Raw genomic sequence first — 23,636 nt, 5'->3', positions numbered from 1 at the left:
TGAGGAAAATAAAATAAGTTCTTTTCAGTGAGAATTTTGGGCTTATGTAGCACATAAACTCACGACAGTTTAGGTAAAAATCAGCCCACTTGGTAACCAAGGTGATTCTGAAAATATTCCAATTCAGTACTTGGAGCAGATTCCAAAATAAGCATCTGTTGTGTCTCTTGCCATGGAAGGTGTCTTCATAATGATCACACAATAATATATGATAAAGATGAAAATTAGTCTCTGGGGTAGCAATAAGATCTCATTTTATATCATGATAGCATCTCTATTAATCAAAGAACAGAAACATCCCTAGAGGGGGCACTGTAACCAACAATTTCTAGCTTTACACAAAGTTTTACATAACAATTAAAATACTATGCTTAAGATAAAATAACATTTTATGCTACTTCTGGAATGCAAATGTATATTATTCAACCATGGCTTCTTTTCTAAGCTCCCACTGTTCTGTTATACAACAGACTTATCAAGCAAATAAGTTAAAAAGCATTTTTACATGATACATTTTGAACTCATTTTTACCGTTTGTAGATAGATAGCCTACACTACAGCTTAATAGCATGTGACACTGACAATATCATTTTTAGGAACTGGCATTAACATATTTGGAAATGTAGAAGCGAATTTGGATCAGTTTACAAATAATACATACTTCCTATAGATTTCATTTTAATTATTGAATGGTTCTCTGTGCAATCTTTTCTCTACCAATATATGCTAAAATTCTAAAATGGATAAAACTACTGTCTTTGCTAAGCAACTAATAAAAAAAGAGAAGGTTGCCAGAAGAATGTTAAAAGATCTGAACAATGAGTGTTATAATAGTGAATGCTAATGGACAATGAGTAACAGCAGATGTGTGAAGCTTGCCAAAATGTTTACAATTCAGTGAACTGGTACAAGTGATTACACCTTCCCTAAAAGTAATTAATTACCTTTTACATTGACTGCCTTTAAGTATTTAGACCAAATATTTTTAATCTTACTTCTCTTTTTGTTTGGTACTTTATCAACCTAAATTAAAATTAGCACAACTAATCTAATTTAGAAGATCAATTACTTGACAGATAAACTACATAAATGTCTAACAATATTGAGATTATATAATTTGCACTTGCATTTTTATATTTTTACGTAGATAACTGCATGTATGTGAAATGAAGGTCAAAAACCCAGGTCCATTACATTATGCACACAGTATTCTTCCCAGAAAGAGCTTATTCCAAGATGTAACCACAATAGTACAGTATTAAAAACATAAGAATATTGGTATCAAACATTATTTCTACACAGCAAAAATGCTTCTAGTGTCAAAGCTCCCTTGAGAAAACAAGCTGATATGTTTTTACATGCACAGAAGTGAAAGGGTCAGGGGAGAGTGGCTTACCTGTGGTTGACCTGATGGTTGAGGTGATGTTGGAGGATGTCAGCGCAGGGATACATTCATCATCTTGGGAATAGCCTGCCTGAATGGCACGCAAGTAACTGTGGCTTCTTGTTCGGAAACATCCAGGGAGGTCAAGGGCATCCATTGCCTGAGCTTCAACTTCACTAAACACTGATTCACACACCGATTCAAATTGCCCATTAACCTCTGCTTCACTCATCTGAATAAACAACAACAATGCATTTGATTTTTGACTTGCTTTTTTGTGATCATCACGGCCTCAACATCTCAAATGGACACCTGTACATTGATGAAGAACTGTTTTAGCAAATAGTTAAAATGTAGTAATCCCTTCTGATCACATTCACATTGCTCAACTTAGATCAGCTGTTTACACATCTCTATTAAATGCATCACACATGCCAAACATTAATGCTCCATTCAATGTCTTTTGGCAAGTTGAGAAGGGACCCAAGCCAAACACTTCCTGGCTAACTGGGTTAGCCATTCACTCCCATGGAAGAGCCTTTTCTTCAGCAGCATTGTATAAAACCTGACACTTCTGCCAGCAGGGGTGCTGTGGAAGCCTGCCAGGCCGAGCAGCCCAGCTGTGCCTGCTGGTCCCTCCACCCCGTTGTCCCCCTGGGGTATTTCAGCAGCTCCATGCAGCGCTTAGGCAGGACCCAGCATCAACCTGCCAGCCCCGCCTTGCAGGCTGGGCATGAGCCAACACCGTGCCTGTTTCAGAGGCAATTTTCAGGATAAACAGGTCTTAGGCAGAGTGGCCAGGCTTGGGGAACCTCTCAGTAGGAAACCATATGTCACTGTTTTGAAAATTAGTGCCTTAATTCTACCTAAAATGTTTTTCAAATGTTCACTGAAGGCAGCCCTAACTACCTGTAAATGTACCTGAATAACCAAATATTATTTTTATCCAAAATCAGATAGGAAGTTTACATGAACAGATATTTGCATGACTTTCTGAAAATAATTATTTTCTAAAAAGTGAGTGCTAGAAGTCAGAATCAGTATGAATAATTTTGTAAGTTAATTTATGGCTTCACTAAATGGCACATCCGGTTGATATTAATTTTCCTATATAGCTGCTAAGTGCTCCTAGTGCTTTATTCATTATGGAAAGAGAGTCCCATAAAATGTTTCAAATGTTTTAGGGTTTTGGTTAAGTAAATGGAAATTTTATAGAGACGTTCCGATGATTATGAATAACTGATAATTTTGTGTAAGACATTTTAGCTACTGAAAATCTTCTGAAAAGAACTAAATTACTCTTCATAAAATTTGCTTTTAATAAAGCTAAGTAGACTAATGCAATCTCAAAGAGATAAAAAAAAAATTTTACTCTGAACTAGTTTGCAATATTGTTGATCAGGAAATATATGGTAATTTAATCCATAAACTCAGTAAATCTTAGGCACTTATTTTAAACTAAGGTTATTGACAATAGAAGATCAAAAGTTTTCAATCTGAAATTAAAAATATATACCATGGAATTCAGCATTCTTCTTGAGTCTACCCTTTGTGAGGTGTGAAAAAGGAAGGATCTCACAACAAAAAAGCATAAAAAAATCTCACAAATTATACAAACTGCTATTATGTAGATGGAACAAGAGGAGGATGGAAAAAACCAGGAAAGAGCAAAGGTTCAGAACTTGATATTATAATACATTTGCTTGGGGCAATAGCTATTAAATGGTCTGGAAACAGCTGGACTGTTAGGTAGGAATTTTGTGGCTAGCACAAAGTTGCATAGGTTAGTGAACACTGAAAAAGCAAGGAACTATATCCAGCAGGTTTAGTTAATCTGGCCAATTGAGCAATCTACCTGCAAATGAAATCTATTGTGGACACCTTCCAGGTAATGCACACTGAAATGAAGAATTTTAACCACTTCTGAAACCAATTAATTATCATGGACAGCTCAGTGAATATCTCTATTCACAGACATGGTCAAAGAAGCAGAAGATTTTAGACTAGTTCTATGTGGGAACATTGTCAGGTGGCAGCTGACAGCATTTGCTTTGAGTGCAGGATTTAATACACATGAAATTTTCTCAAAAGCAGAGTATAGAAAAAAGTCAAAGAAACCAATAAACAGCATAATACAAAACAAGGCAGCACAATGATGGGAACAGTTTTCACAAGGGAGTTTCCTTGTGAAAAAAATAGTGAAAGGTTTGGAAAATGACTAACTGTTTCTAATTCTAATGTGTGCTACATAACATTAAATTTGGAATTACCTCACACAAATTAAGGAATTTGACTGAAGGGCATTAGTCAGGTTAGCCCCTCCCAGCTCTCTGCAGTCAGTGGAGACTGACAAGCATTTCCAGGGGGCTCTCAGCCACTCGGATGTTCAGTGTCCTGGAAGAAACTCTTTTGCTCCATTAACCACAGAGGAAGCTTTAGTTGTTGTCTCAGTTAAAAGCCTCAGTTTAGATGAGTTGAATCCAGGCCTGAATAGCCATGCAATACAAATCAAATATGAATGAATATGAAATTGCTTTAAAAAGATTTCTCTTTTAACATAACCATTGTGTATGTATACCCTTAGGTAGCTCACTAAATGGTCAAAGAAATATTAAGTACCATGTCTGAGAAGGGGGCAGGGCCCATCTGTCATGAAACAACACAGGCAAGAAAAGTCAGGACCAATAAATATTAGAAACATTAGGAATTTTGTGTAAAGTCCTCTGCTACATAGAACATGTATATAATTCTGTTGGCTTATTGCACTTCAGGTGTGATTCAGACCTCACAGACATAAAGCCAGTAGGGAGGAAAATTGTACCTTTTCAGGAGTCCCCATACATAGAATAGTTGATGGGACTTATTCTTTCACCCAAGAAGAGTGAGGGATTTGATTTAGGATGAAACACTACTCCTTTGGAGCATAATTTTTTTCAATCTATATCTTAATCTGGCAACCCAAATTTACTGAAATAAGAGCAGGTATTTTCAGATTATAAGGATTGTAGGAGTGTACTCTTCACGCTCAGTGTGAATCTTCTTAACAATTAAATATTTAATATAGACTGAAAATAAAACCACCGGTATTTATATTTGTAATGAAAAATAAACTGAAAATATAATGTTTGATAGTGTTTTTTTGCCTCTAGCATTCAGTATTTTTCTTGAAATTTTGAGTTACATTCCTCAGAACTGAATTACTTCCACAATTCACAACCCCAGTTTGATATTGATTAAAAAAATGCAAAAAAACTAAAACCATCCACTAGTTACAACTTTCATATCTGCAGTTAACCTATAAGAAAAATTATAACAAGAATTTCCCACCTGACTAACACAGCTGGCCTGACTGAGCGTGCTCACTGCTCTCATATAGCTCTGATTCCTTGAGCGAAACTTTGGGGAATTGTAGTTTGCAGAGGGATCCAGGTTGTGACCCCCAGGCACGTCACTTGCAGTTTGAAGGTAGCTCTGACTACAAAGGAGAAAGGAAGAAAGAAAGGAAAGGGTGTAAAACTACAGATGGTATCAATTAGGACACTAAAGGCAGTAATTTGTATGAGACACACAAACCCACTCCCCTGGGTCCAAATCTTACTTTATAAAGCATCATAGACCTATTGTAGCCAAATGTCTTAGCACAAGCAGAAAATCTGTCTGTGGCTCTGCTACCTAGATGGTAAGAAATTTAAAGTCTTTGCTCTATTTAAACATCATCAATCCTCCTGGCTATTAATGTTGAACATTACTAAATACAAGGTCGAGGTCAACAGGAACAAAAAACACAGCTAAAGCACAAGCTAAAGTAACTAAAAATCTTTTTTCATAGATAAAAATCTGTTACTTGTAATCTGGTTTTCATCAGGGTTTCAAGCAACAAGAGCCCTCTTATCTTCAAAGAATTGATATAGTTTTACAAAAGATTAAAATTTTCCATGTTCAGCTAAAAAAATAAATTAATAAGGTGCTCAGAGCAACTGCATGAAGCTCTAGAAATTGTTTTATTACAACACTTTTCCCATTTTGCAGGACTGGGACCATAAAAGCACAGTGAGCCCTCTTCAGTATGCTTTCACACAAAGAGTATGCTAGTCTCCATGTTTTGTTTTAAATGTATTGATAACATTCCAGAAAAATGAATAAACCTGAGGAAAGCGCAGTACTTTGCCTCGAGTACAAAAAATTAAACGAGAGTTCTCAGAATCTTTGTAAATCAGATTTTAGAACTTTCCCCTGCACATTAGTGCAGAAATGAACTAATGTCCCATTATGACAAACAGATGATATTTGTTTTCATACAGTAAATAGGCAGCTTTTATATTTATTCCTTAAAGGTAGCTTGAACAAAAACTGTTTCTGGGAAGGTAGATTTGTGCCAGTTGAATGCCTAATATTGGCCATACAGTTGCTTCATGCTGAGCTGGCAGAGTTGGTCAGTCCAGCAGTGTCTGTGCCATGTGCCTGGGCTGTTGGAAATTTCCCTGTGAAGGGTGAAATTTCCTCTCTGGAAGAACCAGATCACTCAGCGAGTGAGAAAGCCACAGGTTCAACTCCTGCTGCAAGATGAAGCACAAACCAGAGTTTTGTTTCTGAAACCATATTCATCAAACATGGAGCATGACCACAGGCTGGTGCTTGAGGAAGACCTCAGCCTTCCTCATGGAGCAGACACAGCCTGAGTTTGGATGCAATCCCTGAGGAGCACTCTGGGAGGAATCTCAAACAATTTATCATGGCTTCGCCTAGAAAAGCAGAGTACTGAGATCCATCTCTCTGTGTGGCCATGTCCTTTGATGTGTGATGTGTGATGATCCAGTATTCCCTCACACCAGCAACTGCAGGAGCAGATGGGATTTAGAAACCCTTACACTTGGGAGGTCTGTTCTCAGGCATTTCCATGTGTTCCTCCATCTCAGGGTCAACATAGACATAGCCCAGCTTCCTCAGTGCATCTGCCTTAGATCCACAGAATCATTTACTTTGGAAAAGGCCCCTGTGATCATTGAATCCAGCTGTTAACTGAATGCTGCCAAGTCCACCGCTAAACCTTGTCCCTAAGTACCACATCTACATGTCCTTTAAATACCCCCAGGGATGTTGACTCAGCCATTTCCCTGATAATCATTTCAATGAAGAAATTTTTCCTAATAAATTCGCTGGAGCATATCCAAAGAAGAGCAACAGAGCTGGTGAAGCAAAAAAAAGGATGGATTTCGTTTTCATCTTTGTTCAAGGGAGACATTCTTTCAAAATCCCAAGAAATTTCCCTGGAGAAACAACCAATTCATTTCTTCCTGTCTATTCCTTTCCTTCTGTAACCTCATTCCAGAGATAAACTATATGGAAACTATGCCATAACTGTAAAACCAAAATGAAAATGTATGAGATTATTGCAGGTATGTGCTCAGAGGTTAATTAAGTCATTACAGTCAAAGTGATTCTATGATTAAGATAACAGGCTGATAGTGGGTCTAATTTGGTTCCAGATGATAAAAACAAGAGCATTTTTTTGTTCCCATAGGTATGAAGACAAATATAATAGATTAGGTGAAGTGGTGTAAAGCCTCACTATCCACATTTGGTTGCTGGATGTAACTAAACTGCCTTTCCTCTATAGATAGGCTGATGATTGACAGCTGCTCTGTGTCATTCTGATTTTTGTTTATGCTTTACTTACGGAATCACAGAATGGCTCATGTTGGAGGGGACCTTAAAGATCGTGTAGCTCCAAACCCCTGCCAAGGGCAAGGACATCTGCCACTAGACCACATTGCTCAGAGCCCATCCAGCCTGGCCCTGAACACATCCTGGATGGGGCATCCACAGCTTCTCTGGGCAGCCTGTGCCAGGGCCTCACCACCCTCACAGTCAAGAATTTCTTCCTAAGATTTAACCTAAATCTCTAAGTTGAAAAGTGATCCCCCCTTGCCCTGTCAGTACCTGGCCAGGTACAAAGGCCCATTTAGGTACTGGAAGGTTGCAAAGGAGCTTTCTCTTCTCCAGGCTGAACACCCCCAGATCTGTCAGCCTGCCTTCACAGGAGAGGTGCTCCAGCCCTCTGATCACCTTTTGGCCTCCTGTGAGGCTGATCTAAGGGCTCCACATTTTCTTGTGCTGAGGACTCCTGACCTGGACATATTATTATTCCAGGTGGGGTCTCATGAGGGTAGAGAGACTTTTAATCTGTCTGGTACTGCCAATAAACTCTTTGATGTTGTTATGTTAGCATTTTTCAAAACAAATAAGTCCCTCTTGGGTGTTCTGCTTGCCATCACCAGGTGGCAAAATCTAAATTCTGAGTTCATAAACAGTTTGTTAAAGAGATGTTTGCAATTTCATTAAAACATGGGCTACATTAAGAAAAGATAGAAGGAACACAATTAAATTAGAAATTACTGCATGAAACACTCAAAATTAATTAATTAAAACCTGATTCTAATTACTATCCCCTTCTAAATAATGATTTAAAATCTAGTATTTAATTAATCACATTCTGGTTCCTTGTTAGGTATTTCTATCACTAAATAACATCAACAATTTTTACAGCAATAATTTCTTATGGAAAGAAGCCCAGTATTCCATAGTACTTCTAAGCAGCTGAGTTTTGATGAATGAGTGTGGATATTACCTGATAGTTAAATGATTTTTCATTTATCAGAGGAGATTAATTGATTCATGGAACTGAAGCAAAGTAAAAGAAATGTTACATAAAATATAACAGCCCATAAAAGCAATTTTACACTCATTTAAGTAACACTGAAATTTTCCTGATAAATAGAAATGATTAGTTTTTATTTCTAAGATATAATCTCAAAGTTATCCTCTAGGATAACTGTGTCAATGATGGTGAAAATTATGACCTTGCTATAAACATGATCTAGGAAGTGAAATACCAGAGTTATAAGGGGAAGTTGCTCTCAAATATCATGATCTGTTGCCCAAGGAAATCTCATGCTTGTCAACAATGCTAGAAAACACAATCAACACATGGCCTTAGTAAATGCTGACTTTTTAATTACATCCACTCCATCTATAAGTTTAGGAACAAAATTCTTGGCCTTCATCTCCAGAACACCAAAGTTCTTTTGCTTTGAAAAAAGAAATCGATTTTCTTTTATGTTCTGTAGCAGCATAGATGATCTTATACCTCAGCTGATCACTGCAGAAGGGCAAGACAAGCATGTGCAAATGAGATGTTTTAACAGATCATCTTCAGGACCACTAAAAAAATATACATAGTAACATCAAAGGGGTGGCTCTAAAAATCAGCACTATGGAGAAGGAGAAATAGGGTGAGACTAACAGGAAAAATTAAATTAGTGTGTCTGCTCTCTTCTCACTTGCTTTTCTGAATAGACTAGATTTTAGGAAGAGATGTCCTTTAAAAGCTTTTCTGCCCCCAAGGGTTACTTTCCATTTTCCATTGGCTTCAGAAGAAGTTCATGGCAGCCAGGCAGAGGTCTTAAATTTAATGAGAAATATCTTATCTGAAAGAAAGGCTCAAAGCCTAAAGAAATTTTGGGGAAAAAAGCACTTCCAGGTAATGACCTTACAGCTGTTGAGAACCTCTGCTCTAAAAGTGAAGGACTCCCAGTGAAGGTAGCTAAATTTGCAGCAGCACATTCAGCACTCAGCACATTGCCTGAGTGTGTTCAGGGAGGAAAAATACTGTATTATAACCAGATAAAGTGAGCTATAGCTTGACATGTTTATCTGGGACAGTATAACTGATAGCATAGCTGGGATAGCCTGTCACCCTGGCACAGAGTGAATGGCAGTGAGGTTAGGCTGCATATTCCAACAAAATCAAGAATAAGGGAAGAGACAGTAGTCCAAAAGCAGTCCTAAGCAGTTTCTAAGAGTCTTGCATTACAGTCTCCATTTTCTTGCATTTCTCTAAACTGCAAAAACTCAGGCTTCTGTGTCCAAACCTCACATGTTCTGATGATCCTACTTGAAAGCTACCCCTTCCTCCATGATCAGAACTCACATTTGCCAGAACCCCCAAGGACAGGTCTTTTTCATTCTTGACCCACACAGATCCTAATCTTTACTGTGTCCTCTTTAAGTCCTAGCTAACAGTTTCCTGTTCAAGATGTTCTAAAACAACCCCCAGAATTCATCACTGGGCCACTTATCCTTCTGTTCTCTGCAGATTACAAAAGTGCCCCCAACACCTCTATTTGTCATCAAAGTCCTGCTCAACCTGCTGAGGCCACCTAATTCCATCCCCTCACTCAGGAGACTGCCACTAACCCAAAACCTTTTCGACTTCTTGTGCAAACTAACTGTTCTTTCCCACACTTCATCAAGAGTAAAGTTTAAGAGCAGAACGGGGGAAAATAATTGCAGGAAAACATCTGTTACTTTAACCTTATCACAAGTAACAAGATGTGCTAAAAGAAACTCAAGCCCAAAGAAACTAAAAAGGGTGACTTTTAAAAAAGTCACCCTTTGATTCCAACATCCCCAATTTAAATTTGTGCTTTTCCTTATCTTCTAGTCATCCTTAACAGGACATATATAAAAAATGTAGAAAGAAATTTAAGTTTTCTTTTACTGCAATCAAAAAGCACTACATAAGGTTCGTGAAGAGATTTCAGAAGATGGAAAAGGATGTCTACTTCTCCTTATCTTTTCCCATCTTAGGCCTTTCGAACAGAAGACTTGGAAAACCATGAGCTATTTAGAACATGTTTTAATGAAGGGAATATTAATGCAAGCTAATCCAATAGCTGCAATAACACATTAATGATAAGGGAAGGGCATTAACCAATGATAACAGAAAGATTTATTTCCTCATCTTCAGCAATCTAATACTTAGCCTTCCATTTCCTTTTATATTAATAGTGTATTTGTTAAAGGAGTAGGATGCTTTAAGAGACAGCTAACATTATTTAGTTTTTTTTCTCTGAACTCACTTGTTTTATATACTTTTGGAAAGTTTATGGAAAGTTTATAGTGTCTGAAGTAGCATGGTGACTTCACATATGGCACTGGGGGATTGGAGGCATTCCCACCGCGGTGTGTGCCACAGCACCTCACATCACTCAGTCAAAATCTTTCACTTTGGCCCATCCTTTGTTGTCACCGAGATCAGATGCTGATGAACACCCAGGATGGTTTGTGGAATGACTCCTGAAGTCTCTTGGCACTGCTGCATGATGAGTATTGCTGTGAGCTGGATTTACAGCACACAGTACTGCACCAGGACTTACACAAACACTGCATGTTTTGCAGAGGACGAATTGTTTTGTTGTTTGGTGAAAAGGTATGTATGGTAACAATACTCTTTTACTTTTAGGACAGCTTGAAATGCCAGAATTAGAAAATGGCACGGTTTAACGTCTTATAGCTAGTCCAGGGTCAAAAGAACACAAAAAAAATCACAAAATCACAGAATCAAGTAGGTTGGAAAAAGCCTTTGAGGTCATCAAGTTCACCCTATGACTTAACACCACCTTGCCATCTAGATCACAGAACTGAGTGCTATGTCCAGTCTTTCCTCAAACACCTCCAGGGACAGTGACCCTACCACCTCCCTCAGCAGCCCATTCCAATGCCCAAACACCCTTTCTGTGAAGAATTTCTTCCTAATGCCCAATGTAAACCTCCCCTTGTGCAGCTTAAGACTGTGTCCTCTTGTCCTGTCACTTGTTGCCTGCAAGAAGAGCCTGACCCCTGCCTGGCTCCAGCCTCCTTTCAGGCAGCTGTAGAGAGTGATAAGGTTTCCTCTGAGCCTCCTCTTCTCCAGGCTAAACATCCCCAGCTCCCTCAGCTGCTCCTCACAGGACTGGTGTTCCAGACCCTTCACCTGCCTTGTTGCCCTTGTCTGGAGATGATCCAGCACCTCAATGTCCTTCTTGAAAAGAGGGGCCCAAAACTGGATACAGGAATTAAAGTGTGGCATCACCAGTGGTTTAACCCACTACAGCCAAGTACAGAAGAAGCCCCCTTCTTCCTAAATATTCTAACTCATGAGCAGAAATACTGGACAGCCAAGACAGCCCCAGAGGAAAAATGGACTATATAACTCCTGAGAAAGGGATCCCAGTCACACTGGTTTCATTTTGTATTTTACTGTCTGCATTTTCTAATAAGTGATTGACATCACATATTTTATCCTAAACCTTATACCATTGTGTAGAACAGTACGATTGTGATGCCAGCAATACACTTGCCAAGGTCATTCCTCGATCCACTCACATCCAAAATAGTGATCACTCCCCAGAGTACCTCTTCTCTGTCAAATGTTCAGTCACCAGTGCACCCTGGGTCAAGGAGGCACTGAAAGTGAATTAATGTTTTCTGAGGCCTCTAAAAGTTGCAGCAAGAAGGTCACCTTCTGGCTCTGAATGGGTTTATCAGGTTTATTCAGGGAGCATCCAATATAAAGAAAGTCCATGTTCCATCAAATTAATTTTTGGAATTGCCATTTTCTAAAATCATACCTTTTTATTTTCATGATCATGCCTGCATTTGTGCAAAAATGTGAGAGTGAATGGGAGCATTAAAGAAAGTACAATCACTTCTGTTCAAATCAGTATATGCAATTCACAAGTATCATTCTGGGACAAAAAGATAAAATTTGTAAAAGAATTCATCTTGGGTGCCTAAAAGGGAGGTGCATTAGAATTATCAAAGTAGCGGCAGTTATCAAAACCTATTTTATTGAGAGATTTGCATTTCAATGGATATTCATTTCTCTATCTGGACCTATCTTAACTATGTCTTCCTAGATACATGAAATAACTCATTGACCAGAATCTAATGATTATAGCTTAGGCAGCAGGGCCATTGTGCAGCAGCTGCGAGTCACCCTGCATCTCCATGGAGCCCTGCTGGAGTCAATGGAGCTCTGCAGAGGCACCCAGATGTGCCTGCATGCAGCCCATTGGAGAACTCAGAGTGGTGACATTAACTCTGATTCTCCCTTTCAAGCAGCACATTTAGTCTGGCTCTTTGGAAAACCAAAAGTGCACATAAATCTCATAAATTCATCTGTGGCAAAGAATTCCTTTTTTAATATTTGCACTCTGAAGCTTCTCTTTGATCAGTGGTAGATATGAGAATTTGGGCCAAATGAAATAGTTTAGGTGCCTAGATAGTTCATCATTAACCCATACCTTTTAAAAAGTGTGCCTGAAAGATATTGAATATTATTACAGGAATATATTAGGAAAGAGGTGGAGACTGCTGTTTCTACCCTTATGAAATGCCTACTAATCACTCACTGGCAGGAGAGAACTCATACTGTCAGTAAGTGTTTAGGGATTTGGTACAACATGAACCAGAAGAGAATGAGAGGAAATCATCAGAATCATTAAACAGTCTGGTGGTTTGATCACTCCTTGCAAAGATAGAGAGGATGTAGGCTCAACCAAGCCTGTATTCCCAATTACTCAAAATGTTCCTGTAATAAAAAAAAGTAGGCTACAAGAAATCTAAACTCTAAACTTTCAAAAAGGTGACAGATTTACACATATAGCTAATCTATAGCTAATCCTAAAAGTCTTGTCCCCTTATAATAGCAGCAACAAGCTGGTCAGCATCAACAAAATTCAGGCAAATGCTATGGCAAAAATTCAAAGGGCATTTCCGGCATCATGTAGCAGTTCAGTAGATAGGTCTATGGATCTAAGCAGAACTCAAATATTGGATATGTGTTCCGAAATCCATTTGTGGAATTAAAATATTCATTAATTTCCTCAGAAAGCTATCTCACTTTTTGCTTTTGGTGCATATACATGTACACATGCAAAAAGTCTAATTTGGTAGAATAAATGTAGACTAGGGCCTATCAGGACTCATTAAAGCATCTGAACATGAGCTTAATTTAAGCATACATGTAAGTCCATTAAAACCAGTAGAACTAAAGAAAATAAATGACCTTCATGCTGAAGTTGAAGATAAGTTGAAGATATTAATGAGCTGTAATTTCTGGAGAAACAATTGAGTAGAATTGGGAAAAGAATTTTGCATGTGTGTGTGTTTATATATATATACATATACATCCACAAAATTTCTGGTTTTTTAAACAAAAAAATCTTAATTTTCACATCTTTGCTTGAAGAAGTGTTTCTGTACACATCCTTTATAGTCCTATTTAGTTTTTATTGAAAACTAAATAAATGGGAAAACCAGCTTTTGATCCTTTTCAAATGAAAAGTAAAACAAATACATTTGTTGGAAGCAGAAACAAATAGGCACCAAAAAACAGAAGCATATTTACCCTTGGATGTCACTACTTGTGCTTCTTATATTGACCTGAATCTTACTGCATTTTCACCACAATCCATCATGTAATTGCATTTTTCTGAGAAAATCCTGCTTTATTCCTGAAAAGTCTCTGGACTTTGTGTAGAGCCTTAGGATCCCCCTTCCATCCCTAATCCAGGGTAATACATTTCAGCCCTACAACATAAAGCTGGTATTTACTCAAATGAGGTAGGACATCTGGGCTCGGTGACTCCCTGTGTTTCACACTGTGCTACTTCTCAGAGAACAAGATGCCTAACACTGCTTAAGAGCATTTGCTATTATTCTGCAAAGGAGGAAAGATGGGGATCTCTTTTGACCCCACAAAAGATGTTTCCTAGGTAGCCAGATGACTGTCTGCCCTTCATCAGCATTCCCTCTTAACCCTGCAGCCTAATCTAACCCAGATCTTACTGACTGCAGCAGACTATCACCATGCCAGTGGCCCTCTGATTACATTATTAGTTGATAAGGCTTTGTAATTAGCCCTCAAACTCTCCTCAGTAAATCTCCAATTTCACCCCTCAGAGACTCTGAGTAGATGCTACTGCACTATAGGGCCTCAGAAAGCTACTAATGAAGTGTGTAATGAGGCTTTTTAGAGTCAGAAGATTGAGGGGAAAAAAACCCCAAAGATAAATAAAGAGCATATAAAAGATGAGAGTTCCTTTTCTAGTGATTTTCCTCATCTCTTCTATTACAAATATTTCTCAGGAGTGGCTTCAAAACCATTCCTTTTTTAAAATGTAGAAGCTCTAATGGCAAATTGAAGTTTACCTTAAAAATTAAAGAAGGCTTGGATCACTGGTGCACAGCAATGGATAATGTTGAAAGAGGACACTAATTTCTCTAGCAAGGAAGGTGTGCTTTAACTCTCAGTCTGAGAAATTCTGCAGCACACCTACTCCCCCACATGTGCACACTTACCCACAGCCTTTTCTGTGTACATTGCCAAGGGGTGTGTCTTAGGAGAAAAACCCACAAATTTGTTTGGCGCTAAAGAATAGTGGGGTCTGCACTGTCATGGGCAGAGATGGATGAAAACCCACAGGGTTGGTCTTATGCATTGCTTCCAAAATTCTCCTTTGGCTTTTTGGCTTCCACTTTCTAATGTTGTAAGCATGGTATGGTTACCACAAATGGTTGCAAATGGAAAGATTTTTTTTTAAATGGAGATTTCCCATGTATCTTAGAGGAGTCTGTGCTATTCCATGATTCCTGCTGAGCCAGGGGGTCTGGCAGCTAAGTGCTGTCAGATCTGGTTGAGGTTTAATCCCCTTGCTGTGTGTTTTGGCAACATTTTTGTTGCTATAATGAAGTCTGCAGAACAGAAGGTGGACATGCCTTCGATAACAGTCCAGATAAGCATTAAGTTAGTGTGGCTGTGGACAGATGCAATCTCTCACTCTGAAAAGAGGGAGAGCAGTGAAAGATCATTCTTTTGCTCTGGTTTACTATAAGCTCAGAAAACACGTCAGCCATTTCAGGTTTTAGACATATTAACTTACAATACTGAATGAAGTGTTTTGTGCTGAGTGCTGACTCACCAGGCTGTGAGTAAGAGTGGCTGAAATATGGACATGCATCATGCTCTTCAGGTGTGCTATGGCTGTAAACAACCCACAAAACAAAGATGTTAAACATCTGAGGGAGGCATACATGCTCTCTCTCTGTGAGTGTGATTCATAATTTAAGATACTCATTCCATACAGTGGCCAAAATCTGGCAAAGTATTAAGAGAAAAACTTCATCTTCGGTTGTCAAGACAACTTGAATTATCACTGCTATTGTACTGTTGTAGTTTGCCAAATAATTTGTACTATGGCAGATTCCCTTCCTCACTGAAACACTACACTTTTGTACTACCTCTGTGCTCACATGTCCTTCTGTCTGCCCACCCATCAGCTTAAAGTGTCTGCACTACCAGAAACAGAAAAGTCTGCCATTAGAAGTTTACAAAACAAAAGTACACATTGCTGTCACTGAATTTATTTTACTGCAGCTTAACCTATTTAATTTTCATAGTTTCCTGTGAGTCACTTCAGAGCATAATGGAAAACTTCAGCACAGCGTGACTCTTCATTTGTGTGAGTGATACCACTATGATCTTCAAATAGAGTGTATTTACTTTGGGCTAAATGCTATTGTTATCACTTTTGACTAAATGGTGAGATGGTTTTCAGAGTCTTTCATAACACTTCAAAAAGGAGATACTGAAAATGGAATTTGCTATTTTTACAGTGTTATTCTGTTCATTTACATAATCAGTATATTAAGTACTTATTTCCTGAAAATGAAAAGCATCAAATAACTGTATTACATTCAGTTTTTCAGAATTACTCTCCTATTCCAGAGAAAAAAATTCTTTTATTTTCATTTTTTTATTTTCAACTAGATTCAACTGCTTTCTGGATCCCAGTGTCTCTGATGCTTCCATCTCAGCTTTGCTTGGTTTTGTCATAACTACAGAAAAATGACATTTACTAGGTTAGAAGGATATCCCTACAAATCATGTGGGTCAATCTCTCTCTTCCAGGATTGCACAAAACTTATTTAGGATATGGAGGGACACTCCCTTTGTTTCAGCTATCCATTCCATAAACTGTTCATTTGATTAATGATATTTAATGTAAGTGAAAATGCCTTCTACAAACTACTGCCTTCCAACACAGTTTAACTTCATCTTCAGTAGCATCACAGCACAGCAGAAAACAATGGACTGAATAGAAGGGCTTGCATTTCACTTCTAGCCTACCAAAACTGACATCTGAACAATTTTGTATAATCACAGTGAACAATAATTAAAAAAAAAAAAACAACATTTTTTTCCCCAGGGCTACGGGGAGTCAACATAATTTCCACATTAAATAGGACTTCTGGTACCATTCCAAGAAAACAAAGAGTTGAAAGGAAGTAGATTCAGGTATGTGTCCTGTCTCCACCACAGCAAGTCTGATTGCATTATTATTTGCTCAAATGCAATTTCCTAATAATACTAATAAATTACATTGGCTTCAACTTGATGTTACTGGACTAAGTAGTGCAACATACTATTTAGTTTTTTAAAACATAAAGAAAGAATTTAAATTCATTTATCTTCAGTGAGTGATCTAGATTTTTCGCTGCATTTAATTTTTGAAACATCCATAAAAAATTGAGCCCCTTTATACTATAGCTATGCTCAGAAATAAGCCAGGTCCATTACCTGACCCTTTGGCCAAGCTTTCCTATCCTACAGAGAGAGTGGCTGCATCCAACAGAGCTGGTCCTTGAACCATGTCCTGGCACTATGCAGAGGTGAGACAGGTGGCCCAGGCTGGAGTGGGCTGGGGATGCTGCTGGCTGTGCTCTCCCTCTGCCAGAGGTGGAGATCAGATGGCTGTGTTTGGGTCTATGACCTGCTTCTGTCAGCGCTATAAACCAGCAGTGGCAGAATATGAACTTCCCTTTTTATTTTTTCCCCAACTTGGAGTAAAATATACTCCTTTCCAAAAGCAACTTAAAAGATATTATTTCGGAATTCTAAGGCTTCTATTATTTCATTTACATTTATCTACTTGTATTTATTTATTCAGGTGAAAAAATGCATTTTTATTGTTTAGAAACTTTGAATCTTCAATTTGCTGGATCTTTGAGCAACACAAACCAGTAAATTAGAGCTTACTTTTGTCAAAGCATAAACAGAATTTAAATGGGAAAAATATCGCTGCAAAGATGCCTAATAATGGAGGAGAAAAGCATACATGTCAAACGTCTGTTGAAGGTTAAGTGAAGGCTGTTCTAATTTTCATTTTATCATATTCAGGATAGTGAAGGAAAAGTAGGCTTTTTCTTATGAAATCCATCTACTTTTGTTTTGCAGCCAATCGATGTTTTTACACTGCCAAATCTATCAATATTCAGCTTTTATTAATGTGGTCTGGCAGACCCCAGTTCTGAGCTACCCTGCCACCCCAGCAGAGGATTAAGAGAATAAAACCCCCATTTCATTTGTGTGCACTAGCTCCCTCCATCTGGGTAAACAAGCTAAAAAACCAGCTAATGCAGCTGACATTTTGAATTATGTAATTTCTCATAACACATGCCAGAAATGCTGTTCAGCCCTGTTATACATGCAGGAATGCTGTTCAAAGCCCTGGCTTCTCGTTCAGCAGCATGATCAGTGGTACAAATGGTGCTCAGCATGCAGTGGGGATTACTGAGCTATGCTGGGGGAGGAAGGAAGGCTCCATAACCATTTTCCACTGCTGCATCCTTCCCAGACATCTGCCAGACAGAAAAGGCAACCGCAGGACAGGGAGACAGATATACTGGGAGGAGATGGCTTGTGGTGAGAACCCAAGTTTACGATCAGCACTTGGTCTTTCTGTGCAAGAAGAAATTTTCTGTCTGCCTTTAGGATTGCTGAAATCTATAGATTTTTGCAAAAAAGACTTACAAGAACCAGCATAGCTGTCGCACTTCTGTTGAAGTCCACTGGAAAAACCTGTGAATATTAGGCTGGCAGATTCAAGGTGTTGCCCTTCAGTTTAAAGAAACACTGAGGACTTAAAAGATATCTGTCAGCAGGGGCAGCCTGGCTGCTCAACTATTCTTAGTCCAGCGCTAGTGACAAATTTTCAACAGAACCCCTAATAGTATTTTACAGTATTACAAAAAGCTTCCTCCTTTTCTGACTGGTTAGTGGTAACTATGCCATGAAATCCTCTGGGGCCACAAACAAGCACAGCTGTCAAGCCCAGTACGTGCATCAGCAGTTCACTCGTGCTTTAATCAATTAAATTCTGAGCGGTGTATTTGCAACACATGGAAAAATGAAAGAAGACACAACATTTGGTATTGGCCTACTAACAACCACCTGTCTTCATGATTTAACAAATCAGGAATACTTTCTTCCTTGAAGTATATTCCTTGTTTGAATATGTATGTTTAGTTATGTTTATTGCTGTCTGAATTTGTTTATAAGCTGTAGTGGCCTAGGGCAGGCACCAAGACCTGTCACTCACTGGCAAATTTGTGCTGCTACTCAGATTCCCTTGTGGGAGCCCAACCATAGCTGGAGACAAAGAACAGCATAGAATATATTTTATTTGATCTAAGTGCTTGGAAAGTTAGAACAGTGTCTAAAATATATTTCAGTTTGTGGCATGAATAAGATAAGAGATCCCCTCCAAAACTGGAATGACTGCAACCAAACTGTATCTGGGAATGATCCCTGAGAACAGTGCCCAGAACTCAGCCAAGCAGTGGCTGGGCCAGTACCATATGAAGCAATGAAGTTGGAAACTCTTCTCTTCAATAATAGTGAAAGTTGGTGGCTTTCTTGCAGATTGCAAGGCAAATAATTCAATTTAATTAACCCAAAAGGATTTTTGCCTATGAGTTTTGTTTTATTTTATGAAAAGGCGAGTCACTATTGTAAACTGTGCGGTATTACCTACAGAACAATAAATAACACTTGGTCCAAGATTTCACTCCTAATTTCTTTAGTTTATATCCCAGGCAAAAAGATAAATTTGCTAAGCCATGAGAAGCATCCAGTCAAATTAATAGAATCTGTAGATTTTAAGTCAGGCTACCACTTTGAAACCCTCCTGACAAGAATTTTTACAGTTTACTTATAAAATTATATATTGAAAAGATAAAAAGGAGAGGAAAATAAAGATCTATTGGAAAACTTCCAACATACTTCCTTATAGTTGTAAGATTTGCTTTAGTTATTTAATAGGCCATATTGTAGGTAGTATGAATGGTAGTATGAATGAAAAATAATCCAGTCAAACAAAATTTTCCACAATGTGTTTAAATGAGTATGATGCAGTATAGCTGATACATAAAGCATTACACTGATATAAAAGGTGTAAAATGCCCAATATATGGTACCATTGTATATTTAATATTATATCTAGTATAGAATGGAGTATATTTTCTATTTCAGAGAAAGCAATGAAATAACAAAAATTGTAATAGAAACCAATCCTTCTAGAGAAAAAAACCCCATAACTTTGAACTTTTGGCATAAAATAAGTATACATTTCCTTCAGTAAACATAACAAACTCATTCAGAAGTAGAAGGTTTATTTCATGGATGGAAGAAGATAACAGGTTTTCATCCAGTAACCACAAAAAGCTGTAACTAAGTTAAAATGAAGCCAAAAAAAATCACCTTTTAAGAGATAGATTTTTTTTTTCCTATGGAAGCTGACCATTGCCCATAAGACACAAAGAAAAGTTATCCAAGTCATGACAACTTCCAGAAAGGTGTAGTGTAGCTTACTTTTGATGATCTGCCAGTGGTCTTTGCCCAATGGATTTTAATAATGACTCTGGCCGAACGGATAATTTTGGCGATGTCTTGGGGCTTGTATCAGAATCTCCACTTTCTTCATCTCCCATGGCCTTAATATAGCTCCCACTCCTCATTCTTCTGCATGGGATCTCCTCATCTTTCCCACCAGCTGGGTATCCTCCCCATTCATCCTGAGGTACCTACAGGAGACCATAAAACACACACACACAGAACGTGGTTTATTCTTTCCATATGTTTAAATACTTCCTTCCTTTATTCATTTTACAAAGACAAGTAATGATTTTTTTATTCTTCAGAAACAGATGGCTTATAAAGAGATTTCCAAGAACCCTAAATGATTTTGCCATTTAACTTCAACTTCAGAGCTGGAAAATTTTAGTTTGTAAATGTTAGAACCCAAGGAACAATGAAGTCATGGACTGTGAGCTGAGCTGAAATATCTATTTGTAGACATGCTCTAAACTGCAGGAAGCAGCCTAAAGTTTGCACATAGATTTTAATCTGATAACAATGAGTTAATCAGGAATCTCAGAGCTATAACTCATTGAAAGCTGAGCACTTTGGGGTTTATTACCAGCAGTTCTTATAATGTGTTTTCAGGAAGCTGAATGGTGTATTTCAGATAAACTAAGCCATGATCTTGGCATAAATGGATAGAATTAGGGCAAACTTCCGTGAAAAAAAAAAAAAAAAAAAAAAGAAAAAGTGGTAATTTGTCTTTTTTTCTATTTATAAACTGCAAAATGGTTGATAGAGACTGTAATATGTCAGAAATCTAACCAGTTAAATAATTCATGAGGTTGCGGGATTGCAATTGCCTTTATGCAGTTCAAATGGATTTCCAAACAGTAAAATTGGTAGTCAGATAATCCACAGCTGGTGGATGGAAATCTCTCCTCACCACAAATTACCAAAGAATTGAGCAGGAGTGGATTCTTCAATCCAAAGTGAAATCAGCCTTGTTTCAATGCTTATGATTAAACACAGCCTGTCTCTGCCAGTATTGGGGTTTTTTTTTTAATATTTAATCTTCCAAGGTGCTGTGTCTTCTGGCTCTAATCCAGAAGCATACTTATGCATTTAATTTGTTTTAAGGATACAGGCAACTCTCTGTAATGCATGATCAGGACTCACAGTTAAAAAGTAGGATGTGACAGAGTTCATCAGTGACCAAGGCAGATGCCCTTGGCAGCTTTAAATCCTTTATCAACATTATTATTCCATCTACATTAGGCAGTTTAATGTCTTTATTTACTAATACACTATAAGTCTGAAATCTCGATTAGACATATATTTAATAGTTTCTGCAAAGCACGATGTCAAAAAAGATTTTCAAGCCAAACGTATTTGAAAGCTTCTATGGACACAGTTCACTGTGGAGCTGAAGCAAATGCTCCCATTGGTTTCAGCAGTCTTGGAGACTGGGTTTAAAAAATTAACATGATCTGCTTGCCATCTATGGCCCTTTCAAGACAGATGAATTAGCCTGCACAGCAGGTCAACAGAGCTGGGGCTTTGAGTCCTAAAAAGGGATTAAAGGAGAAAGGAAGTTTTAAAAGGGGGTGAACAAGTAAAAATAGAGATATTAAATTTAAAAGCCCAAGCTTAAGGTAGAAAAAAGAAAAAAAAGACTGAAGATGAAGTCAGATAAGAAGAGATGAAATAGATTGCATATATCAGAAAAATGTCAGAGATAACTATCAGAGAAAAAAAAAGTCATGTTCTTATACAAAATAATAGGAAAGAGCATGAATCTAAGTGAAATATGGTTGCATCACACAAAGAAACAAACTTTTCACATTATTGAGCTTTGGATGGTGAAAGCAAGCATCAAAAATCTTCCCAAACTTGAAGCCTGTAAGTCTGATACATAGTCCTCATTTCTTTTCTCAGACCTAATATGTATAAGATTAAAGTTACAGGAATGTTTTTTATGATTCTATGAGACCTAAAAGATAATTTACATATAGCCATAGTAGTCATAGCCAGTCGTTTAAAATACTAAATATATATACATTAAATTCAGCATTTAATTTTTTTAATCTACAGCTGACAACTCTAACAGCTGAAAAAATCTGAATTAGAGAGCTATTTTATTACTTGATATTGTACAAACATACTCTTATTTTTAAATAGTCTTTATTAAATGTATGTCAGCATGGCTAAAGCCAAAATCCAAATGCCAAAAAAGCAGTTACTGGCATCTACATAGGCCCACTACAAGGTGTACTGTTAAATTTTCACTACTAAAGCTGAATTATCATGTCTTAATATTATTTTCTAAAAAAATCCCCTCATAACTTTTTCACAGAATGATTATTTAGGCTTCAAACTTCTTTCCTTCTTTTCACTTCAAAGATAATTAAATAGAAAGTTTAAAAACACATTGATCAATAACCTTTTACTTGCTCAAATGCAGAAAATTATTACTTTCTCAACTTTATTTTGTCTGAAATTCCATGTTCAAATAACTAGATAAGGACTGGATTTAAATGAGTACAACATAGGCTTATTTGTTGATTGAAGTTGCAATCTTATTTTAAAAGATAGGAATGACTTATTTTGTACATTAAAGTATCTAAAAAATTAAACTTCTTCACTGTGATAAGGACAAATCTTAAAGTTATGTGCATTACTGGTTCTGTTGATTGCATTTCTTTTGCTGTCTGTATTCATAAGTTATATGAATTCACATCACAGCTAAAGACCAAAGCTAAAAACAAAGTCCTGCTCCATTTATTGTTTGATGTGCTCATGGTACACAAGGCAACAAGAATCCCTTTCTAATCAAACCAACTCATCAGCTATCACAGAAGCATTTATGGTTGTTACAACATTTTTTTTTTTTTTTTTTTGCCCTTAAGCCATTCAAAGGAGCACAATACCATGAATGCAGAGAAAATGCTTCTGGAACCTGGTGAGGAAGTTTGACCATGTGTTTTCTCAGAAGGTTTCATCCAGAGCTTTTTTCCATCTTCAAAATAAAAGTCTTTTTTTTCATAGTCTTTTTTAGTCTTATATATAGTCTTTTTTCCATCTTCAAAATAAAAAAGAAAAGAAAAAACAAACGAAAGGACCCTCGACATTGTTTTTCCTCATGGACTGAGAATAGAAGCAAAATCTGAGTCCCAGTTCAGCCTAGTTCTCAATTTATTTGAACTGATAGGTTAAGTACTTGGAAACATCTTTCCAAATCCAGGCTATCTCAAACCCCAACACAGCTTTAAAGAAAAGCAAAAGCATTATGAAATGCAGGAAAGATTTTCATTTTGAGATATTAACAAAAACATTTAACATCATGTATGAGGGTGATTAAATATATATCTTCCAAAATATGGAAAGGACTTTGCAACCTGCAGAAATTCTACCTTACAATAGTTACCAGCCCCTGAAATTCCCATCTGCAGGGCTTGCAGTTGCTAATTTAGAATAATTACCCTAATTATCTACTTACATACAGTGATGAGTGCTGATATTTATAATGTCTAAAAAGGCCTTCCTTCTGTTCTAGATGTTAACATGAATCCTTGTATATGTAGTTTCTATCCACAGAGGAGTTATACTGCATATTACCATATGAATTTCCTTTTGCAAGAACAAGGGGCTGACAAGGTCTGGCTGCTGATCTGGTTATGACTATTACAGAGAATGATGAGTCTCCTTCATAAGTGTCATTCACTGTTG

At 37.5% G+C, this 23,636-nt stretch overlaps 1 protein-coding gene across 17 annotated transcripts in view; it reads right to left on the bottom strand.

Moving 5' to 3' along the window:
• DLGAP2 (DLG associated protein 2) overlaps window positions 1-23,636 on the bottom strand; it is a 454,795-nt gene that overhangs the window by 46,678 nt on the left and 384,481 nt on the right. For all 17 annotated transcript variants that reach the window (XM_058021030.1, XM_058021031.1, XM_058021033.1 and 14 more), the window contains 3 exons: window positions 19,920-20,131; window positions 4,712-4,859; window positions 1,397-1,616 (listed from right to left, as the gene is read on the bottom strand). In XM_058021030.1, coding sequence (XP_057877013.1) covers window positions 1,397-1,616; window positions 4,712-4,859; window positions 19,920-20,131 — 580 coding nt within the window. The remainder of the gene's footprint in view (window positions 1-1,396; window positions 1,617-4,711; window positions 4,860-19,919; window positions 20,132-23,636) is intronic.

The sequence above is a fragment of the Melospiza georgiana genome, chromosome 3 (genome assembly GCF_028018845.1).
Source record: "Melospiza georgiana isolate bMelGeo1 chromosome 3, bMelGeo1.pri, whole genome shotgun sequence".
Lineage (NCBI taxonomy): Eukaryota > Metazoa > Chordata > Aves > Passeriformes > Passerellidae > Melospiza > Melospiza georgiana.
This window is presented reverse-complemented; position numbering and strand designations above follow the sequence as displayed.